We start from the raw sequence: 22,062 nt of genomic DNA, 5'->3' as shown, positions 1-22,062 counted from the left end.
GACTGGGCCGGAGGAGAGGCCTCCCTCTGGAGGCAAGCCTTGAACATCCAAAATGCCTTAAGGCTAATATCCTCCCGGTTCCTCAGCAGCTCCTCGGCTCTTGCCACTGGCTTCCACCCAGGCTCGTTTCCGTGTGCGGAGTCGGGTTTGATTTCCCTTGAAGCACAGGCTCAGAAACACTCCCTGCCCCTCCAAGCAGGGTCTCCAGCCAAAAAACCCAAACCCCACAACCTTCAGAAGACAGAGGAAAGTTGATACTAGACACCTTATTTTTCATAATACTGGGTACTTTCAGAAATAGAACAGCAATGCAAGCTAGGAAACACAGCTATACATTCATTGTGTAGATGGGGAGACCAGCTCAGTTAAATCAGCACCGTCCAGTAGAAACATAATGTGAGCCACGTAAGTACTTTTAAATTTCCTAGTGGCCACATAAAAAAGGTAAAGAGAAGTAGCTAAGATTCATTTTTGTAATATACTCTGTGTAACCCAGTATACCTAAAATCATCTCATTTTAACATGTAACCAACACTTTGAAATTATTTTTTTAAAGATTTTTTTTTAAGTCATCTCACACCCAGTGTGGGGCTCAAACTTTCAACCCCAAGGTCAAGAGTTGCATGCCTACCAACTGAGCCAGCCAGGCGCCCCTGAAATTATTAATGAGGCCTTTTCTATTCTTTTTTTCACACAAAGTCTTGGAAATCCCGGGTGTATCTTTACACTTCCAACACATCTCAGTTCAGAGTAGCCACATTCCAGAGGTTCAGTGGCACATGTGGCCGTGGCTGCTGTACCAGGAGACACAGGATTAAATGGTTAAACACTTCGTCTCAGATCACACCAAAGGTAAAGGAGAGAGGAAGCTGGAGGAATGCCTTCCCCATCCCTGATCCCCTGTCCTATTCACGCATCACCTGCCTCTCGATTGCTCCTGCCTGACAGGAGGAATTGTTCTGTGGCCCTGAGGGGTGTGAGCTCTGGCAAAGATTAGAGATTCAAAACCTGCTTAGTAGCTGTGAAGCCTTGAGCAAGTTACCTGTCTGTGCTCTGGTTTCTACATGTGTCAGTGAGGTGATAAGGATGAGGCCCATCTCATGAGGTCAACGCAAGGAGTGGTCATCTTTTTTAAAAAATTAGTGCAGGCAAGCACCTGCCGCATTTGAGCCCTCAGTGAATATTCAAGGGGATCTTCTTTTAAAGGAGTCCCTTCTATGCTGTCAAGGTTCATCTGCTACAGGACGCTTGGGAGGCCTGTGGGTTAGCTACGTTCTTTTTAAATCAGCCCAATTTCCATGAGCGTGCAGTTTCCAAGGCCAGGAGGTGGCGTGGAGTTGGCTGCTGGAATGTTATTTGAGAGATCTTCCCTCAACCAATACTGGTGGCCCCTCTCAGGTGCCAGCCCTGTGTGAGGCACCATGGGGACGCAGGCAGGCTGCAGCATGGCATCCCCATTGGGCTTGGCACGATGCCAGGCTGACGTCTTGTTGCCCATGGTGCCCCCAATTTATCATCTCTGTGCGCTTGCTTCTGGGGGTTTCCCTGTGGGGTTCCTTCCTCTGCCCTCATTTCCCACTTGTTCAAAATCCACCTCGAACTTCATCCCCTCCAAGGACCCTTTCTTGACTCTTGCCCCAGCCTCCCTCCTTGCCTCCAAAACCTGGAGGCAGACACTCCCTCCTTTCGTGTTCCTATAGTGCTGTCTGCACCTGCCAGAGGCCCTTGTTACCTGCCCCGCCCCCGCCGTCTTCTGGATCCTTCTGTCCTGAGGTGGCTGCCCTCCCACACTAGCATCCCCTGAAGTCCAGGCCAACTCTGATTTACCTCCACATTCTCCCAGCATCCATGGCTCAGCTGGCACTCAGCGACTAGAGTAATGAGACAGTGAATGTGTGGACTTAATCGTATCCCAGTTTAACAGAAAGAACAGAGACTGTATCTTCTGCAAATTCTCAGCAGAACAGATGTCCAATGCTGGGCTGACTGAGTGAGAATCATCCAAGGAGCCTATTTGAAAACACATATTCCTAGGCTCTGTCCCCTAGGGACTGCTTCATAGGTCTGGGGTAGGGCCCAGCAAGCTGTGTGTTTTGTCTTCCAAGAGATTCCACAGCCCAGACAGGCTTGGAGGAGCCTGATTCAGACCATTTAACCCGTGGGAGGACCAGCGAGGCACCGCCAATGCAGCTGCAAGGCGCGCGTTCCTGTGATTTCCTCTCACAAGTAACGGTTGAAAGGAGCTTTGGATCGGTTTAGTTAAAATGTAGCATTTAAGAAGGGAAGTTCTGGCCAAGACTGAAGACAGCTTGGGTCCTCCCTTGGAGGGGCCTTGGATTCCCCGCTAGACATGTGGGCCGTGCTTATGGGGCAGCGTGCAGCACCACCCCCAGGGGAACGGCAGTGTTGCCTCGCACTCAGAGCATGCGGCCATGGCGTTTGGTCTTCACACTGCACTCTTCTTCCCTGGCAGGTCTCCCGTGATGGCCGGTGGACTGTTCGCTGTGGACCGGAAATGGTTCTGGGAGCTGGGCGGGTACGACCCAGGCCTGGAGATCTGGGGAGGGGAGCAGTATGAAATCTCATTCAAGGTGAGCCAGCTTCTTAGAAGCCCCCTTCTCCCTCTTCTTGCCACACCCCCTTGGCACCTGTCCTGAGCCTGGAAAGACTGAACCCTAAGGTTCTGCAGCTCCTGTTGCTCAGGTGAAGAAGTCAGGGGCCATGGGCCACCCCTTGTTGCATGTGATCATGGATGTGGGATGTCTCCTCAGGCTGCTGAAGACTGGCCTTACCCACAGCTCTTACATCATCTGCTGCTTAGGATGGCAGCGTTAGGATAAGACAGGTCTCCCTTGCAGTAAAGATGGTGCCATGTCTCCCAGTGAGATGCCCAGCAACCCAGCAGCAGGGAAGAGAAACCAGGACAAGCAGGATACACAGGCCTAGGGGAGGGCTGTGCTCGGGGAGGGCCCTTGGCCTCCCAGATTCCTAGGTAGCCTGAGTGCTTCCTGGCCACCCCTCTCAGGTTTCCTCTTTGTATCCACCAGTGCTGGAGTTTGCCATAGAGACCAGTGGTCGAGAACTCAAGTTGTGGCCTCAGAAAAGTGTGGGTTCAAATCCCACCTCCACTTCTCAGGAGCTTGGTGATTTGGGACAAGTTTAATTAGCTTTCTTTCCTTGTGTGAAATAAGAGAGTAATGATACTACCTGCCTTACAGAGCTATTGTGAAGATTGAATGAGGTAATATCTTAGAAGTGCTTAACATGCAACCTGGGGACACAACCAGCAATTAATAATTGGTAAAATTTATTAAAGATCCAGTGAAGGGGCACCTGGGTGGCTCAGTCAGTTAAGCATCCGACCCTTGGTTTCGGCTCAGGTCATGATCCCAGGGTCCAGCGATCAAGCCCCGCACCTGGCTCTGCTCAGCAGAGTCTGCTTGAGATTCCTGCCCCTTCCCTCCCTCTCCCCCTTCCCCTACAGCTCCCTCCCCCACTCCCTTGCATGGGGCAGACATGCGCACTATCTTTAAAAAAAAAAGAAAAAAGTGAATAAACCTTTACACCAGCAGCCCATGTGCTATAGAAGCTTCGACAATGGTAGTAGGGAAATGGTGGTTGCTAGTTAGCCACCCAAACTTCTGGGGCCACTTTCTCCCCTTCACTAGTGGGATTCCATATTGAGTCAGGTGAAGAAGAGAGGCTTTGTCCCTCTGAGGGGAAGTGGGCCAGGACCTGCTTCTAATATCCCCGGGACCCCTGGGAGGACATAACCCCACCCATGAGGGATGGTCAGTTGCTGGGAATACACAACCCTGATGCCCCCCCCCAACCTCGGCACCAACTTTTTATGCAAGGGACCATCATCTCACACAGTGATTGAGACTTCGGTGCTGGGGTCACATCCCAGCGCTGCCACTTCCGGCCAGCTATGTGAACTTGGGTAAGGAAGGCCCACCTCGCCGAAACTCAGTTTCTGCTTCCATAAAATGAGCTTCATGATAGTTGGATGCTCACGGGGTCATTCAGAGAATTAGATGCGCCCATGCCGGCTGGGTACTTCTCAACAACATCCCAAAGATGGTTTTCATATTGACATCATTACTGTCACTGTGCACACCACTGGTTGAGCTGTTCAGAACCGGGGAACGTAAACCCTTGATTAGCAAGAAGACAACCACCTGGAATCCTACCACAACTTTATTTTGATTTGAAGGGCGAGCTGTGTCGGTTTTACCTCCGGAGTTCTGAAGCCATCTCCCGTAAGGGGACCGGCCCCTAAACTAACTAACACTCATGTCCAGGGGTGATATTCGAAGTATTTAACGGGGATGAGAACCCAGGCCCCAACCAGTCAGAGCGGACCCCAGCTGCAAACAAGTTCTAGATTTCAGCCCTGCTCAGAACTGACGGGACACTGTGCCAAGCCCTTCACACGGGCTGGCTTATTTAATCCTCCCAGCATCCCTAGCAGAGGGATGTCTTCATTATACCCATTTCACAGGGAGGCAAGTGGGGCTCAGACCAAGGCCCCACACAGGTGGGATAATGGAACCAGGACCTGGCCCCAGGTGTCCCTGACTACAGAGCCCACACTCAGACCTGCCACGTTTCCTAGGCCTCTGTAGGGACAGGAGAGGGAGAGAAGGACACTTGAGAGGAAAACGAGCCTGAGAAGTTGGCTGCAGTCTCTCCCCGTCTTCTGTGTTTGCCTCCTCCTGGGGTTATTCTTCATTCACTGGGATATTCTACAGCCTCTCAGTGAAGTGAATTACTGACGGCTTAAGTGAGAAATGGCAAATAGGTTTCCTCTCGCAGCCAACTCTGATCTGCTCAGGGATAGGAGCTACCCAGCACTGTGGTGCTGTGTATTCTAAAGCTGCATCCGAGCTAATCAGAAAAAGCAGTGATTGATTAGTGATGTCTGCCATGGGTGCTGGTCTGGCAAGTGATGGCACACATGTCATTTTTTTTGAGATCCCTAGCCCATGCAGTCTAGGTTTCCAAATGTCACATCCTTATGGGTACAGTGAAATCACACACAGGGAATCAAGAGAGTTTTAACCTCACAATTCCTCAATCCAGCAGTCAAACAAACTTGATTTACGAAGTTTTCTACCAAGTATGTACCCAGAAACGGGCACACCTGTGTTCTGAGTGCTCGCCAGAATGGCAACACCAGTAGGGCAGGAATGTGTGTGTGTTTCACTCACTGCTGTGTCCCAGGTACCTAAAGGGTTGCCTGACACGGAGGAAGCACTGAATAAATCTGTGTTGGTGTGTCACGCAAAGCAGGTGCGCCACTGGCCAGAAACCAGCCTCCATGGTCACGAAGTCCCCTTTGAGAAACGCCCTCTCTGGAGGATAGTGAAAGGAGAAGGCTTTGCACAAAGGAATTCCTAAACCCAAAATGATTTCATTCTGTGTGTTTCAAAGACCCATCTAATGATGCTCATCAGTCAATTACAGCAGAACAAATGGCATTTTTCTCCACACAGTTTATTTACAAAAGACTCGGTAATGAAGCCATATTGGAAGTCTCACATCCGGGAGGGGGAAGGAGGCTGGCTCCTGTTTCATTTGATCCAATTCATGTGCTTCACTCTCGAGGGGAAAGGGTTCTGTGTAATGAGGAGGCTCCCAGGTCTGGAAGGGGGGCTTTCCTCCCTCAGTGTTCTCGCTCCTGGCTTGGAGAGCGTGAGTTCCCCGAGCCCGTGGCAGCTCATCTCCCAGTGCATTGTCTCCCAAGCCCCCGCGGACGGCCTGCCCACCATGCTGAGGGTACGGGAAAGCCCATTCCTCTGCCAGAGACGCCTCCCAGCAATGCCGGGGTTCCATTTCAGCCAGAGTGGAACAGTTTGAAAGGGCCATGTTCCCTCTGCTTCATCTCTGCTGAGACCTCTTTTCTTCTTGGTGACAGAGAAAAGAGACTGGTCTGAAAGGCTTGAGTGTATTTTCAGAAATTAAGATAAATTGATATGTGGCGTTGGGTCTGATGAATTAATACTTTGGCTACAACTCCAGAGTAGGCCATCTATCCTGATGGGAAAACCCTACAAGAGGTATTCTAAAGGTTCTGAAATTTCTGGAAGAGTCATTGATTTTTTTTTTTTCCTCTCTCCCTTTCTCTCGCTCTCTCAGCCAGGAGAGATTTTGTTTCCAAAAGGCACAGTCACACTATCAGAGTTCTCCAGGGTGGCAGTCAGAATCTTCCCAGTTCTAGTGGCTTGTTAAATCTTTAACTCCATAGCCTTCCTGTACCTGCCTCCATGAACTGACCCCTGCTTGTCTCTCCACCCTCCCCCTGTCCTCTCACCCCATTGCATTAGTCTGCAGTCTTGGTTACAGATGACCCAAGTCCTAGTCAATCTGATTTAAGTGAAAAATCAGAATCAATTGGCTCACACAATTGAAATTCCCAGGCAGACTTTTCAGGCCTGGCTAGATCCAGGGACTAACCCATCTCCGCTAGTCTCCCTCTCAGTCCCTTGACTCTGCTTTCATCTAGGTTAGCTCAGGGCAGGCTTTCTCTCATGGAAATACCCAGCATCCCATTGGAAAGAGAGTTTGTCTTTCTGATCATTCTTGTAGAAGTCCCCAGGTTGAGTCTCACTGGCCTGCTGGTTCCTTGCCCATCCTGGAGACAGGACTTTCCCCAAAGGAAAGTGCAGACACTGTATCTAGAAGGAGAATGATTGTGGGGCAGAGCAAACCACAGATGTGTGTGACCAGCCATGTGGAACTGCTCACAAGTCCTAGGCTTCCGTGTCAGGCCATCTCTGGAAGCACACACTGTTCACTCTTCTTAAAATGCCTTTCCTTAGTCCGGCCAGCCCACATTCAGCCTTACCTGGGCTCCCTGTGCTGGCTAGGGTCCACCCCAATATCAGTCCCGGCTTGGCTTTGAATTCCTCATGTTGGCATGACCCAAGGGGTGGCTGCCTTCCCCACTGGACTGTGAGCTTCCTGGAGGCTATCTCTAGACCCATTGTCTGGCCCATAGTAGGTGTTTTAAATAACTTAGTGACATCAGTTCCTATCTGATAAAACTTCCTTCGCCCTGCCCTTCCCAGACTTACATCACCATCTTTGCATAATGGTGGTGTGGTGGGAAGGGTACTTGGCAACAAGGCAGGGCGCTGGCTTCTCATCTCGGCTCTCCATCCATCCATCTGGGGGCCCTAGACCAACCGCTTGACCTCTCTGGCCCTCACTTCCCAGACAGTGCTGTTACGACTTTCCTTGCTATCCCACGAGATGGAATCAAATAAGATGCTGTGGGGAAAGCCCTTTGACTTACGCAGGTACAAGAGCGGTTTGGATTAGAGGCAGTAGCAGTGGGACCAGCCAGAAGGAGGACGGCACAGTGTCCCCAGGAGGCCAGGGTTAGGATAGCTTCAAGTCTGCGATCCAGGAGAGAGAAAGTACCCACAGGACAATATGGATGAGCTGGCAGGAGAGAGGTGGGCTCTGCAACAGTGTACGTGGCTAGCTCTCGTTCACAGCAATTTGGCAAAATCTGTTCCATGCCAAAGCAAACACATTCTTTGACCGAAAATTCCACACCCAGGGGTTTATCTAAGAGAGACAGCTGCAAGGATGAGCAAAGATTTAGGCAGAAGCTATTTATCGAGGCCTTACTTCTAATAGGGAGAGATTGAAAATGACCGAAAAGTACATCCTAAGGGTATAAATAAGTTAGAGCACATCTAAACAATGGAGTATTATATTTAACAAAGTTAGATGCCTCCAAAATTAAGTTTAAACAGAAGCAAAAAATAGTGTATATGTAATATGATCTCATGTTTAATGTTTAAAAGTATGATAAAGGCAAACCAGCAAACAAAAACCCCGAGACTCTCCTCACACCAGCTAATGTTTCCTGGGCACGCGCCCTAGAAACATGTAGGGCTCTGTGCACGGCACTGTTCACACGCCGTCATCTAGCCTCCGCGACACACCCAAGGCAATGCTCTGATTTTCTCCCTTCCGTAGATGAGGACGCTGAGGCTCGGGTTAAATCCCTTCCGCGGACTCACACAGCTGGAACAGGGGCGTCAGCCCTGCGTGTCGGACTCAGACGGAGTCTGTGCTCGTACCCACAGCACCGTGAAGGCTTCCTGTCCCTCGCGGCATCGGGGGGGGGCGGGGGGGGGCTCCAGATGCGGCCGTCCCCTTCTACTAATGTGTTTCTGTAACGATAAGTATGTTCATCATAGGTACATATCACTTCTATAATCAGGAAAAAATTACGATTTTTTTTTTTAACTAAGAAGGAAAAAATGTTGGTTTTTCCGCCCTCCCCGTGCTCCCTCACCATATACGTCCCAATGCTGTGTTTGAGCCATTTGCAAGTTCAGGGATGAGCCCTCCCCTCCCCGGCAGGCCTCCAGAGAAGGCAGTGACAGTGAAGAGACCCGAGGGGAGTACTGAGCACACGTCTGCCAGGCAGATTCGAGGAGGCAGAGGCAGCAGCTGCTGCCCTCGGAGGATAGACCATGCCACCCTGGGGCTCCCCTGCGGCAGGCTCACGTAAGCAAGGGAGTAACGGAATGCCGCATGAGGAGACGGAGGACAGCCTTGTTGGAGAGGGAAACCTGTCCCGTGTGAGTAGAGACAGGAGGTGTCGGGGGCCTGGGTTTGCTTTGTTGAATAGAGCTGTCAAAGCCCAACCCAGTCCCAGGCTGCAGATTTGGGGCAGATTTTAAAAAAGAAAATGCTCAGGTTTTCCTTCTGTAAAATTCACAGCAGCATCAGGAGGATTAAATGGAAGAATGTGGAAAGAAGGTAGGAGCACCCCCAGAAACTGGTTACAGGTGATGTTGTGACCTGACGCCTTTAGTGGTCTGGTGACTGGCCCAGGGTCCCTCGGCTAGATCCCAGATGTCCTGACCTTAAACAGCCCCATGCTCATCTCATTTCTTGTGGTGGAAGATGTGAAGGAAAGGCCGGCCCCACCTAGAGAGAGTCAGGACCAGCCCTGAGGGGAGTTAAGGTGCCACACAGGAGGGAGAAACGATTTCCAGAGACCAGCCCAAGAGGCAGAAGGCGATCCGGGACCGCCATCCAAGCACCTGCATGCCAGCACCCTTCCGCATCTCTCTCCCCTCCCCCTTGCAGCCCCCTGACTCAGACTAGCTGCAGTGTCGCTGCTGGGCCCCCGGTGCCAGCTCCTTCCTTCCCTGGGTTATCCAAGGATGCCGGGCACATGCTCTGCTGTGTGCAGCATTTTCCTCCGGGCTACAGGTGCCTAGCCTTTCCAAGAGCCACCTGCTGGGGGCAGGGAGGGCATTTTGCTCGTTACTCTGAGCAAGCCCTTTGAAATTCCATGAACATCTCTGTCTGTGGGAGCCTGCATCTCCCACCATTCCTCCAGGAAGGTGGCTCAAAGGCTCAAGGGCTCTCTGTCATACATGGCTTCCCAGCCGGCACACACCTGTCTCTCCATGTCTCAATCTTTCATCACTAAAAGTGGCGAGAGTAACTTCTTCAGAGCTTTGCTGTAAGAACTAAATGGCATGAAACACTTACCTGGCCTAGAGCCAGGCAAAAAGGAGGCACTCGGTGAGTGGGAGCTGTTCCGATCAGAACCCTCGTGTGACAACACCCCAGGATTAAGTACGTGGCCCACAGAGTCAAACCTCCTGGGTTCTGGTGCAGGTATGATCAGCTCGTCACTGTGTGGCCTTGGGGAAGTGACCTAACCTCTCTGTACTTAACTCCATAACTATCAAATGGGGAGAGAATCATCCTTACTTCATAGTGTGGGTGTGAACATAATGTTAGTCAAACCGTGTTAACACCTTAGCTCAGGGCTTGGCACGATACATGCTCGGTAAACGGTGGCTGTTAATGTTGGCATTGTTGCGGCTGATGTGATCGGGCTGCAGCTGCAGGAAGACAGGAGCAGGAGGAGCTTTGAGGCTGACGAGACAGAGGCTGAAGACCTTGGCTGCAGGCCCAGCTCTGGAGCGAACCCTCAGTGAGACCTTGGACGGCTCCCTTGCCCTTTCTGCTGAAGCGGTATCTTCTCATTTATGAGGGCACTTAATAACCCCGAACTCCTGGGGCTGTCTGTGTGAACTCGCTAGTACCATTATCCTGAGGGAGGCCGTCACATTCCAGTATGTGCCGGTGCTTAGAGTGTGGGCCCCAGGCCAGCAGTATCTGCGGCATCTGAGAACTTGTTAGACATGCAGATTCTCAGGCTCCACCCCAGACCTGCTGAGTTAGACGCCCTAAGGGTGGGGCCCAGCACTCTGTATTTTAACCAGCTTTCCAGGCGATTCTGATGTTCCCAAGGGTGAAAACTCTGGCTGTGATGAATATGTGGAGTCTTGTACAGAGAGAGCGCTCAGGCTTGGGTGTGGACGGACAGAACGAACGGGGAGGCCACTTGGCCGGTTGGCCAGCACCTTCACCCAGTTATATTCTTGGGTCATTGGGTCCACCCTCGGCAACGAGTTTCTATTCCATTTCTTCCGACAGGCTTTTAGAGCAAGGCTAACCAATGACTAGTCCATGTGTGAATGAATGAATGAATGAATGAATGAATGAATGAATGAATGAAAAGAAAGGAAAGGAAAGGAAAAAGAAAGAAAGAAAGGATAGATTTGTGTGGGCTGCATTACTGATGGAAAGAAAAGCAAGCTGCCCTGCAGAGCAGAAAAGTGAACGGACGGCAGCTGGTTCTCAGCAGCGTCCACAACCTGAGTGCAGGGGGTGTGGAGAGGGCCGGAGGTGACCAAGAGCAGAGGAACAGGTGGCAGAGAGCCTTGTTTGCAAGCCAGGGATGCCTGTTCTGCAGGTGAGACAGGTGTTGATAGGGGGCTTGGCAGAAGACCATAATAGGGTCAGGACCAGGCTTAAGAAAGATTAAACCAGGAAGGTGTGGTCTCCCTGGAGGTCTCAGAGCTGCCTCGTTCTGGGACACCCAACCCCGGATTCCATTCTGGGCTCTGCCATTTATGAGTGGAGGGACCTTGGGGAAGGCACTGGGTCTCGCCAGGCCTCGGGTTCCTCACATGTAGAAGGTATGATAGCACCTCCCTCGCTGGGCGGTTGAGAGTGCTCTATTCAAATTATGAGTCAAACCTCAGGGACCCTGCCTCTTGACTGAATTTATTAGTTTAAGAAACAAAACCCTAATGTAAGGCAACCACCGCCCTTTTTTTTTTTTTTTAGCCAACTTGTCTATAAACACCTAAGGATATGGTTGAATTAGTCAAATACTTAATTTATTAATTTAGATACTCATATGCTTAAAACTATATTATATAAAATAATATATTAACTTAGTAAATTCAAATGGCTTTTAAAAATAAAGTAAAACTGTTTTTTCCTACTCTTTACCAGCTGTATCCAGTAACCATTATCAACATCTTAAACTAGCATGAGTGAGGTCCTTTCGTGCTGGTAAGACTCCCTGAAAGAGCATCTTGTTGCTTAAAACAAACTAATACATTCAAAACAACATGAGCCTCGGAAAACATGGATGTAACACTATTTCTCCTTTCCTGAGGGGAGTGCCTGCCAGCTGCCGTGCACCCAGAGAGCCCCGTACGCACTGCTCACGGCCCTCTGTGCTTCAGGATTACCTCATTTCAGCCTCGTCACAACCCCAGGAGGCAAACACGAGAATTCATCCCATTTTGCAGACAGGGAAACTGAGGCTTTCAGACTCCCGAAGCTTGCTTGGATTAGACCCCAGTCCTTACTCCAGAACCAAGCTCCTAACAGCAGCCCCGTGTTCCTCCTGAGCACACAGACAACACAGAATAACCAGTGGTCATTACTGTTATTTCCCCCAAGTGCAGCTGAATAGGGCTTGAACTCCGTAGGGGTCCTCAGCCCAGATGCCAAGAGCAGAAGCTGTGGCCGGCTGTCGTCTTCTCCCGGCCGTCGGCAGATAGGACGGCTGCCCAGGCCTGGTGGCGTCCAGGCAGCCGTGACCTCAACAGAGGGAGGCTCCCCCACAGGACGGGCCCTTCTGCCACACGCTCTCTGGGCCCCCGTGTGTCTTCCAGATGCACATCACCACTTGTTTCTTTCCTCCTCAGTTTAGGAGATAAGAGCAAGTAATTGTCTTTTATAGACACTGCAATGAAGCCTGTCATCACACAAAAGAAGTTTGCTAATAAAATAAATCAAAGCAGCAATGAAAATGAATGGGGAGCAAGCTTTTACAATTAGATTTGTACTTGTCTGGTGGCATGGTGCTTCCACGAGAAGTGAGAAGGCTGTTCTGCAGGGGAGAAGAGCACCAAGAAACGAGCTGACAGGGGGTGTTTGCGCACTCCTCGTGGTAGAGCAGCACGGTGCCCAGAGCAGGCAGCCGTGTGCCCCGTGGGCGTGGAGGCCGGCGAGGGGCTTGACAGGGAAGGAGGGAAGGAAGCCGACAGCAGAGAGGGGTTGCAAATATGTCATCTCGGTAGTCTGTGTGCGTCTGCATCCAAATATGAGGGGGTCCCAGCCACGTGTGGTCTGGCTGCTGCTGGCTGCGCCTCCCGCCTCTCTTTGCCACCAACTGGAGTCTTCTGCCCGTGTGTTACCTGGGGGAGAGGCGAGCACCCTGGGGCAGCCAGGCCCCCAGTGGTGTCCCATGACCGTGCCAGCCCCACCAGGCCCTGTCATTCTCGTCAGCTGCAGGTTCTGTCACCAAGTTAGAAAAACCACTTCACTCTCTGAGCCTGTTTCTCCGTTTCAGAAAACAGGCCATAGAATAAAAACCATGGTGGTGTTGGGCAAAGGGGCAAAAGCTGTATCATTTCAAGGTGGTGGTATTTCTCATTCTTTTGCAAACAGGAATGATGAACATAGTCAAGTCAGCTACGGCCAGGCATCAAGCTAAGTACTTTTCACGACTGTCTCGTGCCATGTGAGCAGCCTTTCGAGGCAGTAGTGAGCCGTCATGCCCAGGTCACAGCAGACTGCAGCTCCCGGGTGAAGGCCTTGTACCGGCCACAGAGCTGCTCGAGGTGGTGTTGGGAAAGGGCAGGGCTGTGTGCTCATAGCCCCCATGCATGGCTGTCCTGGGTCTTGAGGGCAGCTGCCTCGTCTGTGAAGGAAGGTGGGAGAGGGCCCTAACGGTACACAGACGGGAGACCAGGGCCGTGAGCAGAACCACGGGACGTGGGATCAAGACCACTTCTGGCCACACCCCAGCCCAGGGCGAGTCAGGACACAGTTCTGTGCCTCCAGCTTTTGTCCTGTTGCTGGAGGGTGAGTCCCTTCCAGTCTTGGGATCCTGCCAGATAACCAACAAGCACCATAGAGGTGCTGACCGTCATGGAAGATGCTAGAGGGACTTGTAAAGAGTTCGGTGCGCCCTACACAGGGCCCTTTTCAGGCTGTTCAGGTGCTCCCAGAGGACTCGGGAGTTACAGCAGCTTCAGCTGAACAGGTATCTCTGTGTCTGAAGGCAGTTCCTATTCTGAGTCGGCTGTCGGTGGCTCATGTTCAGGGCAGGGAAGCTGAGGAGTAAACCCGTCATCCCAAACCAGGACTCCTTCTAGGCTCCAGACATGCTGGGAATGTGAGGGTGTTTTGGATACCTCAGACCTCTCAGATCAAGGGCATCCTGGTCCTTCAAGAACCTTCAGGCTGATGGCCAGCATGGTCAGGGCCAAAGAAACCAGAGGTCACAGCAAAGAGAAGGATTTGGAGATTGATCATTGACTACGTAAAGGAAGGTTCCCTGCCAGGCAGAGCAGAGATGCAGCCTCGTTAGCTAATGCGAGTTTAATATGGAGTCCGGGGAGCTGGATGCTGGCCTAGTCAACTGCCCAGGAGACGGTCAAAAATAGAGCGGGGCAAGGTGTCCCCCACCTGCTCAGCACCACTCTGCCTCCCGAAAGGCAGGGGCAGCCCACTGGCGAGCTGGGCAATATCCAGCAGACAAAAGCATCACTTCCACATCAGTCATTTTGTATAAAGGAAGAGTTATTGTTATGGGATGCTGGCGCCTGATCAATATCTCCTGCTTTGAAAATAAACTTCTTGGCTTGGCCTTGACATTAATCTACCATCAGGAGCCCATTATCTCAAGACCAATGTTCTGTTCTATTGACTTGCTCGATTTTTTTTTCTCCCCCAAGATCAGACTATAATTGCATTTCTCCAGGCAGCACTTCCACTAATTGCAGCCCCATGCATACATATCCCCTTGCAGGAAGCCTGGGAGGCGGTACATCCGGGGTGGTTGGAGACAGTGGCTGGCAGAGGGTAATGAGGGACTGAGGACACCCAGGTGCATGAGGTGGAAAAGCAGCCCTTCTAGAGCCTGTGAATTAATTAAGACATGAAACCAGATCCCCAATTTCCCATTGAGCTGTTCAAGCTAGAAAATGCTCTTTTGCACAGAATCAGGGTTGTAGATGTCCCCACTCCTACTCCTCATTCATAAACGAGGGAACTTGGTAATAACATTAGTAATAGTGTCCAAAGGGGCGCCTGGGTGGCTCAGTTGGTTGAGCAATCAACTCTTAATCTCAGCTCAGGTCTTGATCTCAGGGTCATGAGTTCAAGCCCTGCACTGGGCCCTGCACTGGGTGTGGAGCCTATTTTAAATAAATAAATAAATAAATAAATAAATAGCTATCATACATATATATATAAAATGTCCCAAGTACAGCTGAGTCCTACCATCACCACAGCGTCCACAAAACCGATGCGTGACTGTTTCTATCTGCAAGAGCCTCCCAGGCCCTCCCTCCCCCAAGCCTGCACCCTAGCCCATCCTCCACCCCACAGGCAGAGTCATCTTGGTAAAATAGAAATTGGATTATATTGTCACCCTCACTGAACACTTTCGGTGAAGACTCCGTATTTTGCCCTGTGAGACCCTTATGATTGTCCATGCTCACCTCTCTGACCTCCCCTCCTGTCTCTGCTCCTGCTCCAGGCCTCTGGCTTTCTCTATTCAGTGATTAAGCCAACCTCAGGGCCTTTTCACTTGCTCTTCTCACCACCTGTTTTCTCACCCCTTGGATCTTTATGTTATTTTTACCTTCTCATTATTTAAGTCTCGTATCTAATATTCCCTTCGAAGTGAGGGTTTCCCTGACCAGTGCAGATAACCGGACCTCTCATAGATCCATACAGGGAATCTGTCCTTGCTTTGGCTCCCTTAGGGCACACATCACTCTTCGAAACTGCCTTTGTATTAGTTAACTACTGCCGCAGGAAAAAACACCCCCAGTATGCCTCCTAAAGCAGCAGTAAACAGTACTGCAAGGTTTGTGCGGCCCAGGGAGTTGGGAGCGGCTTAGCAGGACAGCTCTGCTTGGGTCTGTCACGAGGTTGCTGTCAAGGTGTTGGCCAGGGCCACGGGCCTCTGAAGGCTGGACTGGGACAGGAGGGTCACTCTCGAAGAGGCTCACTCACATAGCTGGCACGTTGGCACGATGGGCAGTAGGCCTCAGCTCCTTACCACCTACCTGGTCCTCTCCACGAGCTGCTTGAGTGTCCTCACAGCATGGCAGCTGGGTGCCCCAAAGCAACTGGTCCCAAGAAGGAAGGTGGAAGCCACAGTGTCTTTTATGACCATCATTAATGTACTTTTCTGTTGGTTACCTGGGTCCAGCTCACGGGACACATTTGGGAGGGAGCTGCCTAAAGGTGCAAATGCCAGAAGGCGAGGCTCACGGGGGGCTGTCCCGGAGCTGGGCACCATACTCACCCTCCATGAGAACAAGGGCCTTGACGGACTTACCCCTGTATGTGCCCCACACGCTGCTGGGCCTGTAGCGGATTCTCCACACATATTAGTCAGAGGTCTGAATGCATCATTGTGGTGCATGTCACAGCTGTGACTGTGTGCCAAACCTTGTGCTAAGTAAGCACTTGACATGTGATACCGCATCCCCAGGCCGGTTTCATTTCATGCTCTACAGATGAGGAAACTGAGTCTCAGAGAAGTTAAGTACCTTGATCAAAGTCACAAACCTGGTAAGTGACTGAGTCAGGACTGGAAGCCAAGACTGCTGAGGAGGGTCCGTTTAGCCTGGGTCCCTCAGCGGGTGTGAGTCAGCGTACTTACGAAGAATTCCCAGATTGCCATCAGACCAGCATACGGTCGAACTCAGGAGCTCTTTGTGATGCCAGCTATGGAGGGAAACACAAGGAGAAACTTGAGATTCCTCTCTACAGTGATACCAGCTGCGTGGCTTAGGAAGCCAGACTCCAGAGAAGTCGGGCAGGGAGGCTGCCGCCTCTGCTCAGGGTGACCCAGCAGGAGGCTTACGGATCTCAGAGGAAACTCCAGAATCTGATGCCACAGTCAGTAAATATACAGAGTCTATGTGCCCTCTCTTGCCCTCTCACACCTGTGGCAGACATCACTAAGCGATCCCCGTAGTCTTTCCCACTGAGCCCCCACTGCCGTCTTAGAACCCTCAACACAGCTCTCCACGCACCTGCACTCGCTCAGAGCTCAGACTCTGCAGTCAGCCAAAGCTGGGTTTAAATTCTGGCTTTGCCACTCACTAACCTTGTGACCTCAGACAAGCCTCTTAGCTTCCCTGAGCCTCGGTTTTTTCTTCTGTAAAGTGGAGCTCCATTACTACCCACAGGGTTTCTGATGAGCCTTAGATGAGGTCGTGCATGGGGGGCTTGTACCGTAGCGTTTGGCAACGAGTAAGCACTCAGCGCTGTCAGCTATTTAAAACTGCTGTTGTTACTACTGTGTTTTCCTCCTTGCTCTGTGAATGGGGGCTTTAGTAGACAGTCCAAGCTGATGCTTTTGATGAATGCATGGAAGGAAGGGACAGTGGCCTTTGGGGGCAATAGTGAATGAGAGGCAGAAATATCATCTTCTCTCTCCCTTCCCACCCTGCAGGTGTGGATGTGTGGGGGCCGCATGGAGGACATCCCCTGCTCCAGGGTGGGCCATATCTACAGGAAGTATGTCCCCTACAAGGTTCCCGCTGGAGTCAGCCTGGCCCGGGTAAGGTGGTGGCTTCCCTGGATGGGGAGGGGGCAGGGGTCTGGGCCCATCAGCACAGCAGAGACCTCCTGAGATACCTGGGACTCCAAGCGAAGTGACTCAGGTGTGAGGATGTGCATCCCACACCCACCCCCAACTCTCTAGGTGAAATCCAATTTAAAATAACTTACTTAAATCCCTGCTTAACCACTCATTTGCTATGACCTTGAGAGGGTTGCTTAACTCCTCTGAGCCTGTGTTTCCTCTTTTGTTCAAAGGAAGCTAATTTTTCACAATTCTTAGCATTGCAGAGAATTAAGGAGATGGCACAGTTTCCCCAAGTGTGACAGACAAGATCATTTTAGGTGCCAGACATAGGAACATTTTTACTTACATGTGTTTAAATTAATGTGCATTAGAAATTAATATGCATTAGTGTAGAAACTTGTGATTTTACAGATATGATTACTTAGGATAAAGCTGAAGTAGATGCAAAGTTAGACCAGGAGTGATTTAAAGAAACCCATTAGATAAATATTAATACAGGTGGAGTGGTGTGTTGGGGAAAGCCTGAGGCAAGGCACTTAAAAGTTACTGGCAGGAGGGTGGCTAATAAATGTGTCTTTCTCTTCTCCCTGCCCCCTCCCCGACTTTCACTGCCAAAAATTCTGTGTGTCGAACTATTTCATTACCTTAAAATGGTTTGTATTAATCATTGCTTGAATTAAATTGGCCACTGGCTACACATAGAACTCTGTTAGCCAGAGGCTTGTTTGGAGGTTCTGTTTTTTGTATTAATGATCTTCCCCTAAACCTTAAATTTTAAAATATTAAGTGTCTTGAGAAAAAAAAAAAAAAATCAAGGTGACCACAAAAGAAAAATGGGGCAGGGGAGGACCCCAGAAGGTAAAGAGGTCCGCAGAGAGGTCTGGGGGAAGCCGGAAAGGTAAGCGGGTAACCGGCCCAGCTGTGCCTGGTGGAGACCCCTCCCGACAGAGACCCTCGTGGGAGCCTGTTTGGCATCAGTCCAGACAGCCTCCTTCGGCCAGGCCGCCGCCTCCCCCTCCTATCACTTGACAATCAATGACGTGCAGAACTGTAGGCCCGGGTCGGGAAGAGCCTCGGTCCTGCGAGTTACACGGAAGACTGGGCGGCTCCACCAGGCAGCAGGACCCCCAGGTTCCATCCGCGGGTGGGAGCTGAGCTCCCTCCGGAGGCGGCAGGGGCTACTTTGGGGCCCGCGTTGAAGAAAAAGAGGGCCAGCAGTGCCCTCTAGTGGTAGAAGGTTCCAACGACAGCCGCATCTGCCCTCGGAGCTTCGAACAGCCCATCGACACGGGGGCTGGGCGGGCGGGTTCTGGATTCAGCAGAAGAGGTAGGGATCACGTTTCTTCTGAGATCCCATTGGCAAGCCCAGAGAAAGATGCCAGACAGGAAAACAGCGCAAAGTCGCTCAGTAAGCCCGAGAGCACGACTCTCAGCTACTGGGAATGGTGGGACTGTGGGGACACCTCTGACCCCTGAGCAGGATCATTTCCGAAGCAGCCTCTTCTTATCTGGTCATTTATAAGGCCCACCTGGTTAAAAGACACCATGACCTCCTGTTTATTGAACCATAGATGAATTCAATGGATAATAGCTAACTGTAGTAACACATAAAAACTTCCTGTGAGCTAGACATCATGCAAAGAATCTTACATATTTATCGAACTTAATTCTCATGTGCTTTTAATCCCCATTTGAGAGATGAGGCAAGTGAAATGTGGAGACATTAACCCACTTAGGTCTGCCCCGTGCCTGGCACAGAGCAATTGTCCCTTAAACAGTGGCTGCTGTTGTTAGTACTAATGTCAACCATCTGTTAACAAGAATGGGAAGTTTATTTCAATGTCTTCTCTGAAATCTGTGTTTAAACATTCAAACTTCTTTTTCAACTGTCTGTATCGTATAGGTCTCCTGGTGACTTTAAACCAGTAACAATCAGAGGGGGCACCCTACGTCTGTTTCAGGACCACAAAGATGCCTGAATCAAGCACCGCTGAATTTATCATAGTATCTAACTACCCTCGTTGAGTAGCAGATCATACCGTAAATGTTTGCTTCTTGTTTTAACAGCCAGATCCTTCTAGAGCATTATCTCCTGGAAGATCATTTTGATAGATTTGAGGAGAGGTTGTCTAAAAGTCCTAAATGTGCAAACATAAAGAAAGAAACAGCAGTCTTACTAAAGTTGTCAGATTCCAGAAAGACAGCTAGAGAGCAATGAAGTGGCAATTCAAGAATGAGCTAAGCAGCAGCTCACCTGCCTCAAGAACAAGTAGCCAGTCTTAGTTTGTTTACTAAATTTGCTAAAATCCTTCTTGCCTCTGCCCCTGTGAGAGGGATCTTAGGGAAGGCAGCAACAGAAACCCACTCAAACTTGCAAAAAAAAGACAGGGGCCTCTTATTACAAGGATCTGGGCAAATCTCTGTAACGTAAACACAAGAAGAGCAGAGCTGCTTCAGACAGGACTGGGACCCTGAACTAGGGAGGTGTCCAGGGGAGGGATGAGAGGAACACGCAGCCTCCTAAAATCTCAGAGCCCCTTGTGTGACTCTAGCAAGGGGAGGTGTAATAGAAGTGCACAGTCCTTTACTTTGGTCCAAACAGTCAGCTGCACAGTTCAAGATCTGGGAGAGGCATGTCTAGAAAATGCAACATTCATTAAAATAGTAATTTAAAGATCAATTAAAATGAAAATATTGTGTGATTTGATTCTTTTATAGTCACTGGTGGATTTAGGCACCTCTCCTTGGTCAGATTGGCCACTTTAGCCTGTGGTTGGAGAGAAGACTATAGCAGTTCCTCATCATCCCTGTGGCCTGAGCAAATTAGTGTGCCAAAGGACCTGGGTGGGCAGACTGGAAAAAGGAGAGTCTTCAGGTGTGCAGGCTTTTTTAGGCTTTCAGCTTCCTCGGGGCAGTTTTAAATTAAGCCCAGCCTTTGCTGTGCAGGGGCCTGGCAGGTATAACACTGTTCCTTAATTGTCTCTAACCCACTGCCAACCTCTTCAGCACTCAGAGAGAATGAGGCATTGGCAAGGAAATTTCATGGCTTCCTAGTCCCAAACTCGAGAGTCAGCAAAATGGAGGAGTTGGTGAATTTTGTCTTTGGCATGGGGCCCCTCTTCCTGCTGGCTTCCTTTGTCGCTGCTCAGGAGTCAGAAAACTGTTTTTGTGTGGCCCGTGAGTTAAGAATGGTTTTTACATTTTTAAATAGGATGAAAAAATGAAAGAATATTTTGTGATACGTGAAAATCAAATTTCAATGCCCATAAAGTTTTATTGGAATACAGCCACACCCATTCATTTACATAATGTGTAGGGCTCCTTTATAGCCACCTCGGAGTTGAGACCATATGGTCTGCAAAGCCTCAAATATTTATAATCTAACCCTTTACAAAAAATACTTGTCAACCTCTGCCTTACCTGCTGCTTCTGGAGCAGTCATTTACACTGAGGTGTGAATGATTGATACAGCTTAAAATGCTAACTCCCTCTTACCTTCAGAAGAGAATTTGGATTGCAGTGGGGGTGGGGGTGGGGCTTTATGATAGAGATAAAGCCTGGAGAGTTGAATGTTGAGTTGGAGGGCAGGTTTCTGACAACAGCCAGGAGTTGGAGGAAGATGTTTTGGAGCAGAGAATTTCACCTGAACCCCGTAGCTGTGTTCTTCCAGAACCACGCATCTGTGGTTCTCAGCAGGCGGTATATACAACTACAGATGGAATGAGGAATCTTCCTCCCAGTTACACGAAGAATTCACTTCTCCTCTGTCTCCAAATCTACTCACAAACAGGTTGTTTTCCTGCCTGCTGCCTCTGCTTGCCAATAATGTGGTTTTCATTTTTTTATTGATTATCCTTGTGTTTCATAACAAAAATAGCAACTTTTACACCTCAAAGGATTATTTAAAATTCCAGAGGCTGCAACCTTTCGGTTGCAGATTATAATTTGTTTTCGCCAGGCAACTTGGTCAGCACTGGGTAGAAAATGACAGAAACCGAACTCACACTGGCATAAGCAGAAAGGGAAGTTACCGACTTCTGTGAATGGAAAGTCCGAGGATAGTGCTGTCTTCAGGCATGGCTGAGTTCAGGTTACTAAAAGGAGGAATGTGTTCCTTGTCTAGGCTTCAGCTCTGCTTCATTCACTCAACGTTGGTCGGGTTTTCCTATGGCCCAGAAGCTCTGGCCGTCAGATCTTACGTAGCAATCCAAGCAGAAACGGAGCAATTCTTCCCTGTAGTGCCAGTAGGATTGCCAAGGCTGACACCTCTTGATTCTGATTGGCTTGGTATGTGTCACGTGCTCGCTGCTGACCAATCCCTATGCCTGTGGCTGGTTCCCGTTAGTGGGGCCGGTTCAAGTTCTTTTCCGGAAGCCACCTGAGAAGATAGTGAGGCAGAGAAAAAAGAAAAAGGGGATGGAAGATGGGCGGGGAGACACCAGCCGTCTTTTATTCAGCCAGAAGTTGTAGAGTCCTAAACCCATGCATAAGTAATTAAATACAGAGGGCTTTATAAACACGGTGGAGCTAGGGTCTTTGATGCAACATAAAATAAGAAGGATTAACCTCAACTCCCAGGACCCTTGGCCCACCCCCACCCCCTGGCCTCGGCCCCTCAGAGGGCCTGACCCTTCCACCTGCCTGTCGCCCTCCAGAACCTGAAGCGAGTGGCGGAAGTGTGGATGGACGAGTACGCCGAGCACATTTACCAGCGCCGGCCCGAGTACCGCCACCTCTCTGCCGGGGACGTGGCCGCCCAGAAGAAGCTGCGCAGCTCCCTTAACTGCAAGACTTTTAAGTGGTTTATGACCAAGATCGCCTGGGACCTGCCCAAATTCTACCCTCCCGTGGAGCCCCCTGCCGCAGCTTGGGGGGAGGTGAGTCCGGAGAGCCTGGCCAGCTACAGAAGTGGGGCCCAATGCGACATGCAGATGCAGCTGTCCTGATTGTCTCTAGCCTTGTGGCAGTGGGGTTTTTTATTTGCTTTTTAATGTTCTAAGTAGGGAAAAACTAAAACCTTACATTATTAGCAGAAATTTCACCATTCATCTTTATATCCTACAGTGCCAGTTTTAAATGCAAACAGAAGA

The 22,062-nt window shown here is 50.2% G+C and overlaps 1 protein-coding gene across 1 annotated transcript in view; it reads left to right on the top strand.

The window, feature by feature from the left end:
- The window catches only part of GALNT10 (polypeptide N-acetylgalactosaminyltransferase 10), a 221,597-nt gene that overhangs the window by 190,173 nt on the left and 9,362 nt on the right, over positions 1-22,062 (top strand). The window contains exons 8-10 of the mRNA XM_002917167.4: positions 2,474-2,591; positions 16,838-16,945; positions 21,628-21,849. Coding sequence (XP_002917213.3) covers positions 2,474-2,591; positions 16,838-16,945; positions 21,628-21,849 — 448 coding nt within the window. The remainder of the gene's footprint in view (positions 1-2,473; positions 2,592-16,837; positions 16,946-21,627; positions 21,850-22,062) is intronic.

This window comes from Ailuropoda melanoleuca, chromosome 3, assembly GCF_002007445.2.
Source record: "Ailuropoda melanoleuca isolate Jingjing chromosome 3, ASM200744v2, whole genome shotgun sequence".
NCBI lineage: Eukaryota > Metazoa > Chordata > Mammalia > Carnivora > Ursidae > Ailuropoda > Ailuropoda melanoleuca.
The sequence above is the reverse complement of the archived record's forward strand: the minus strand, read 5'-3'. Positions and strand labels throughout refer to the sequence as shown.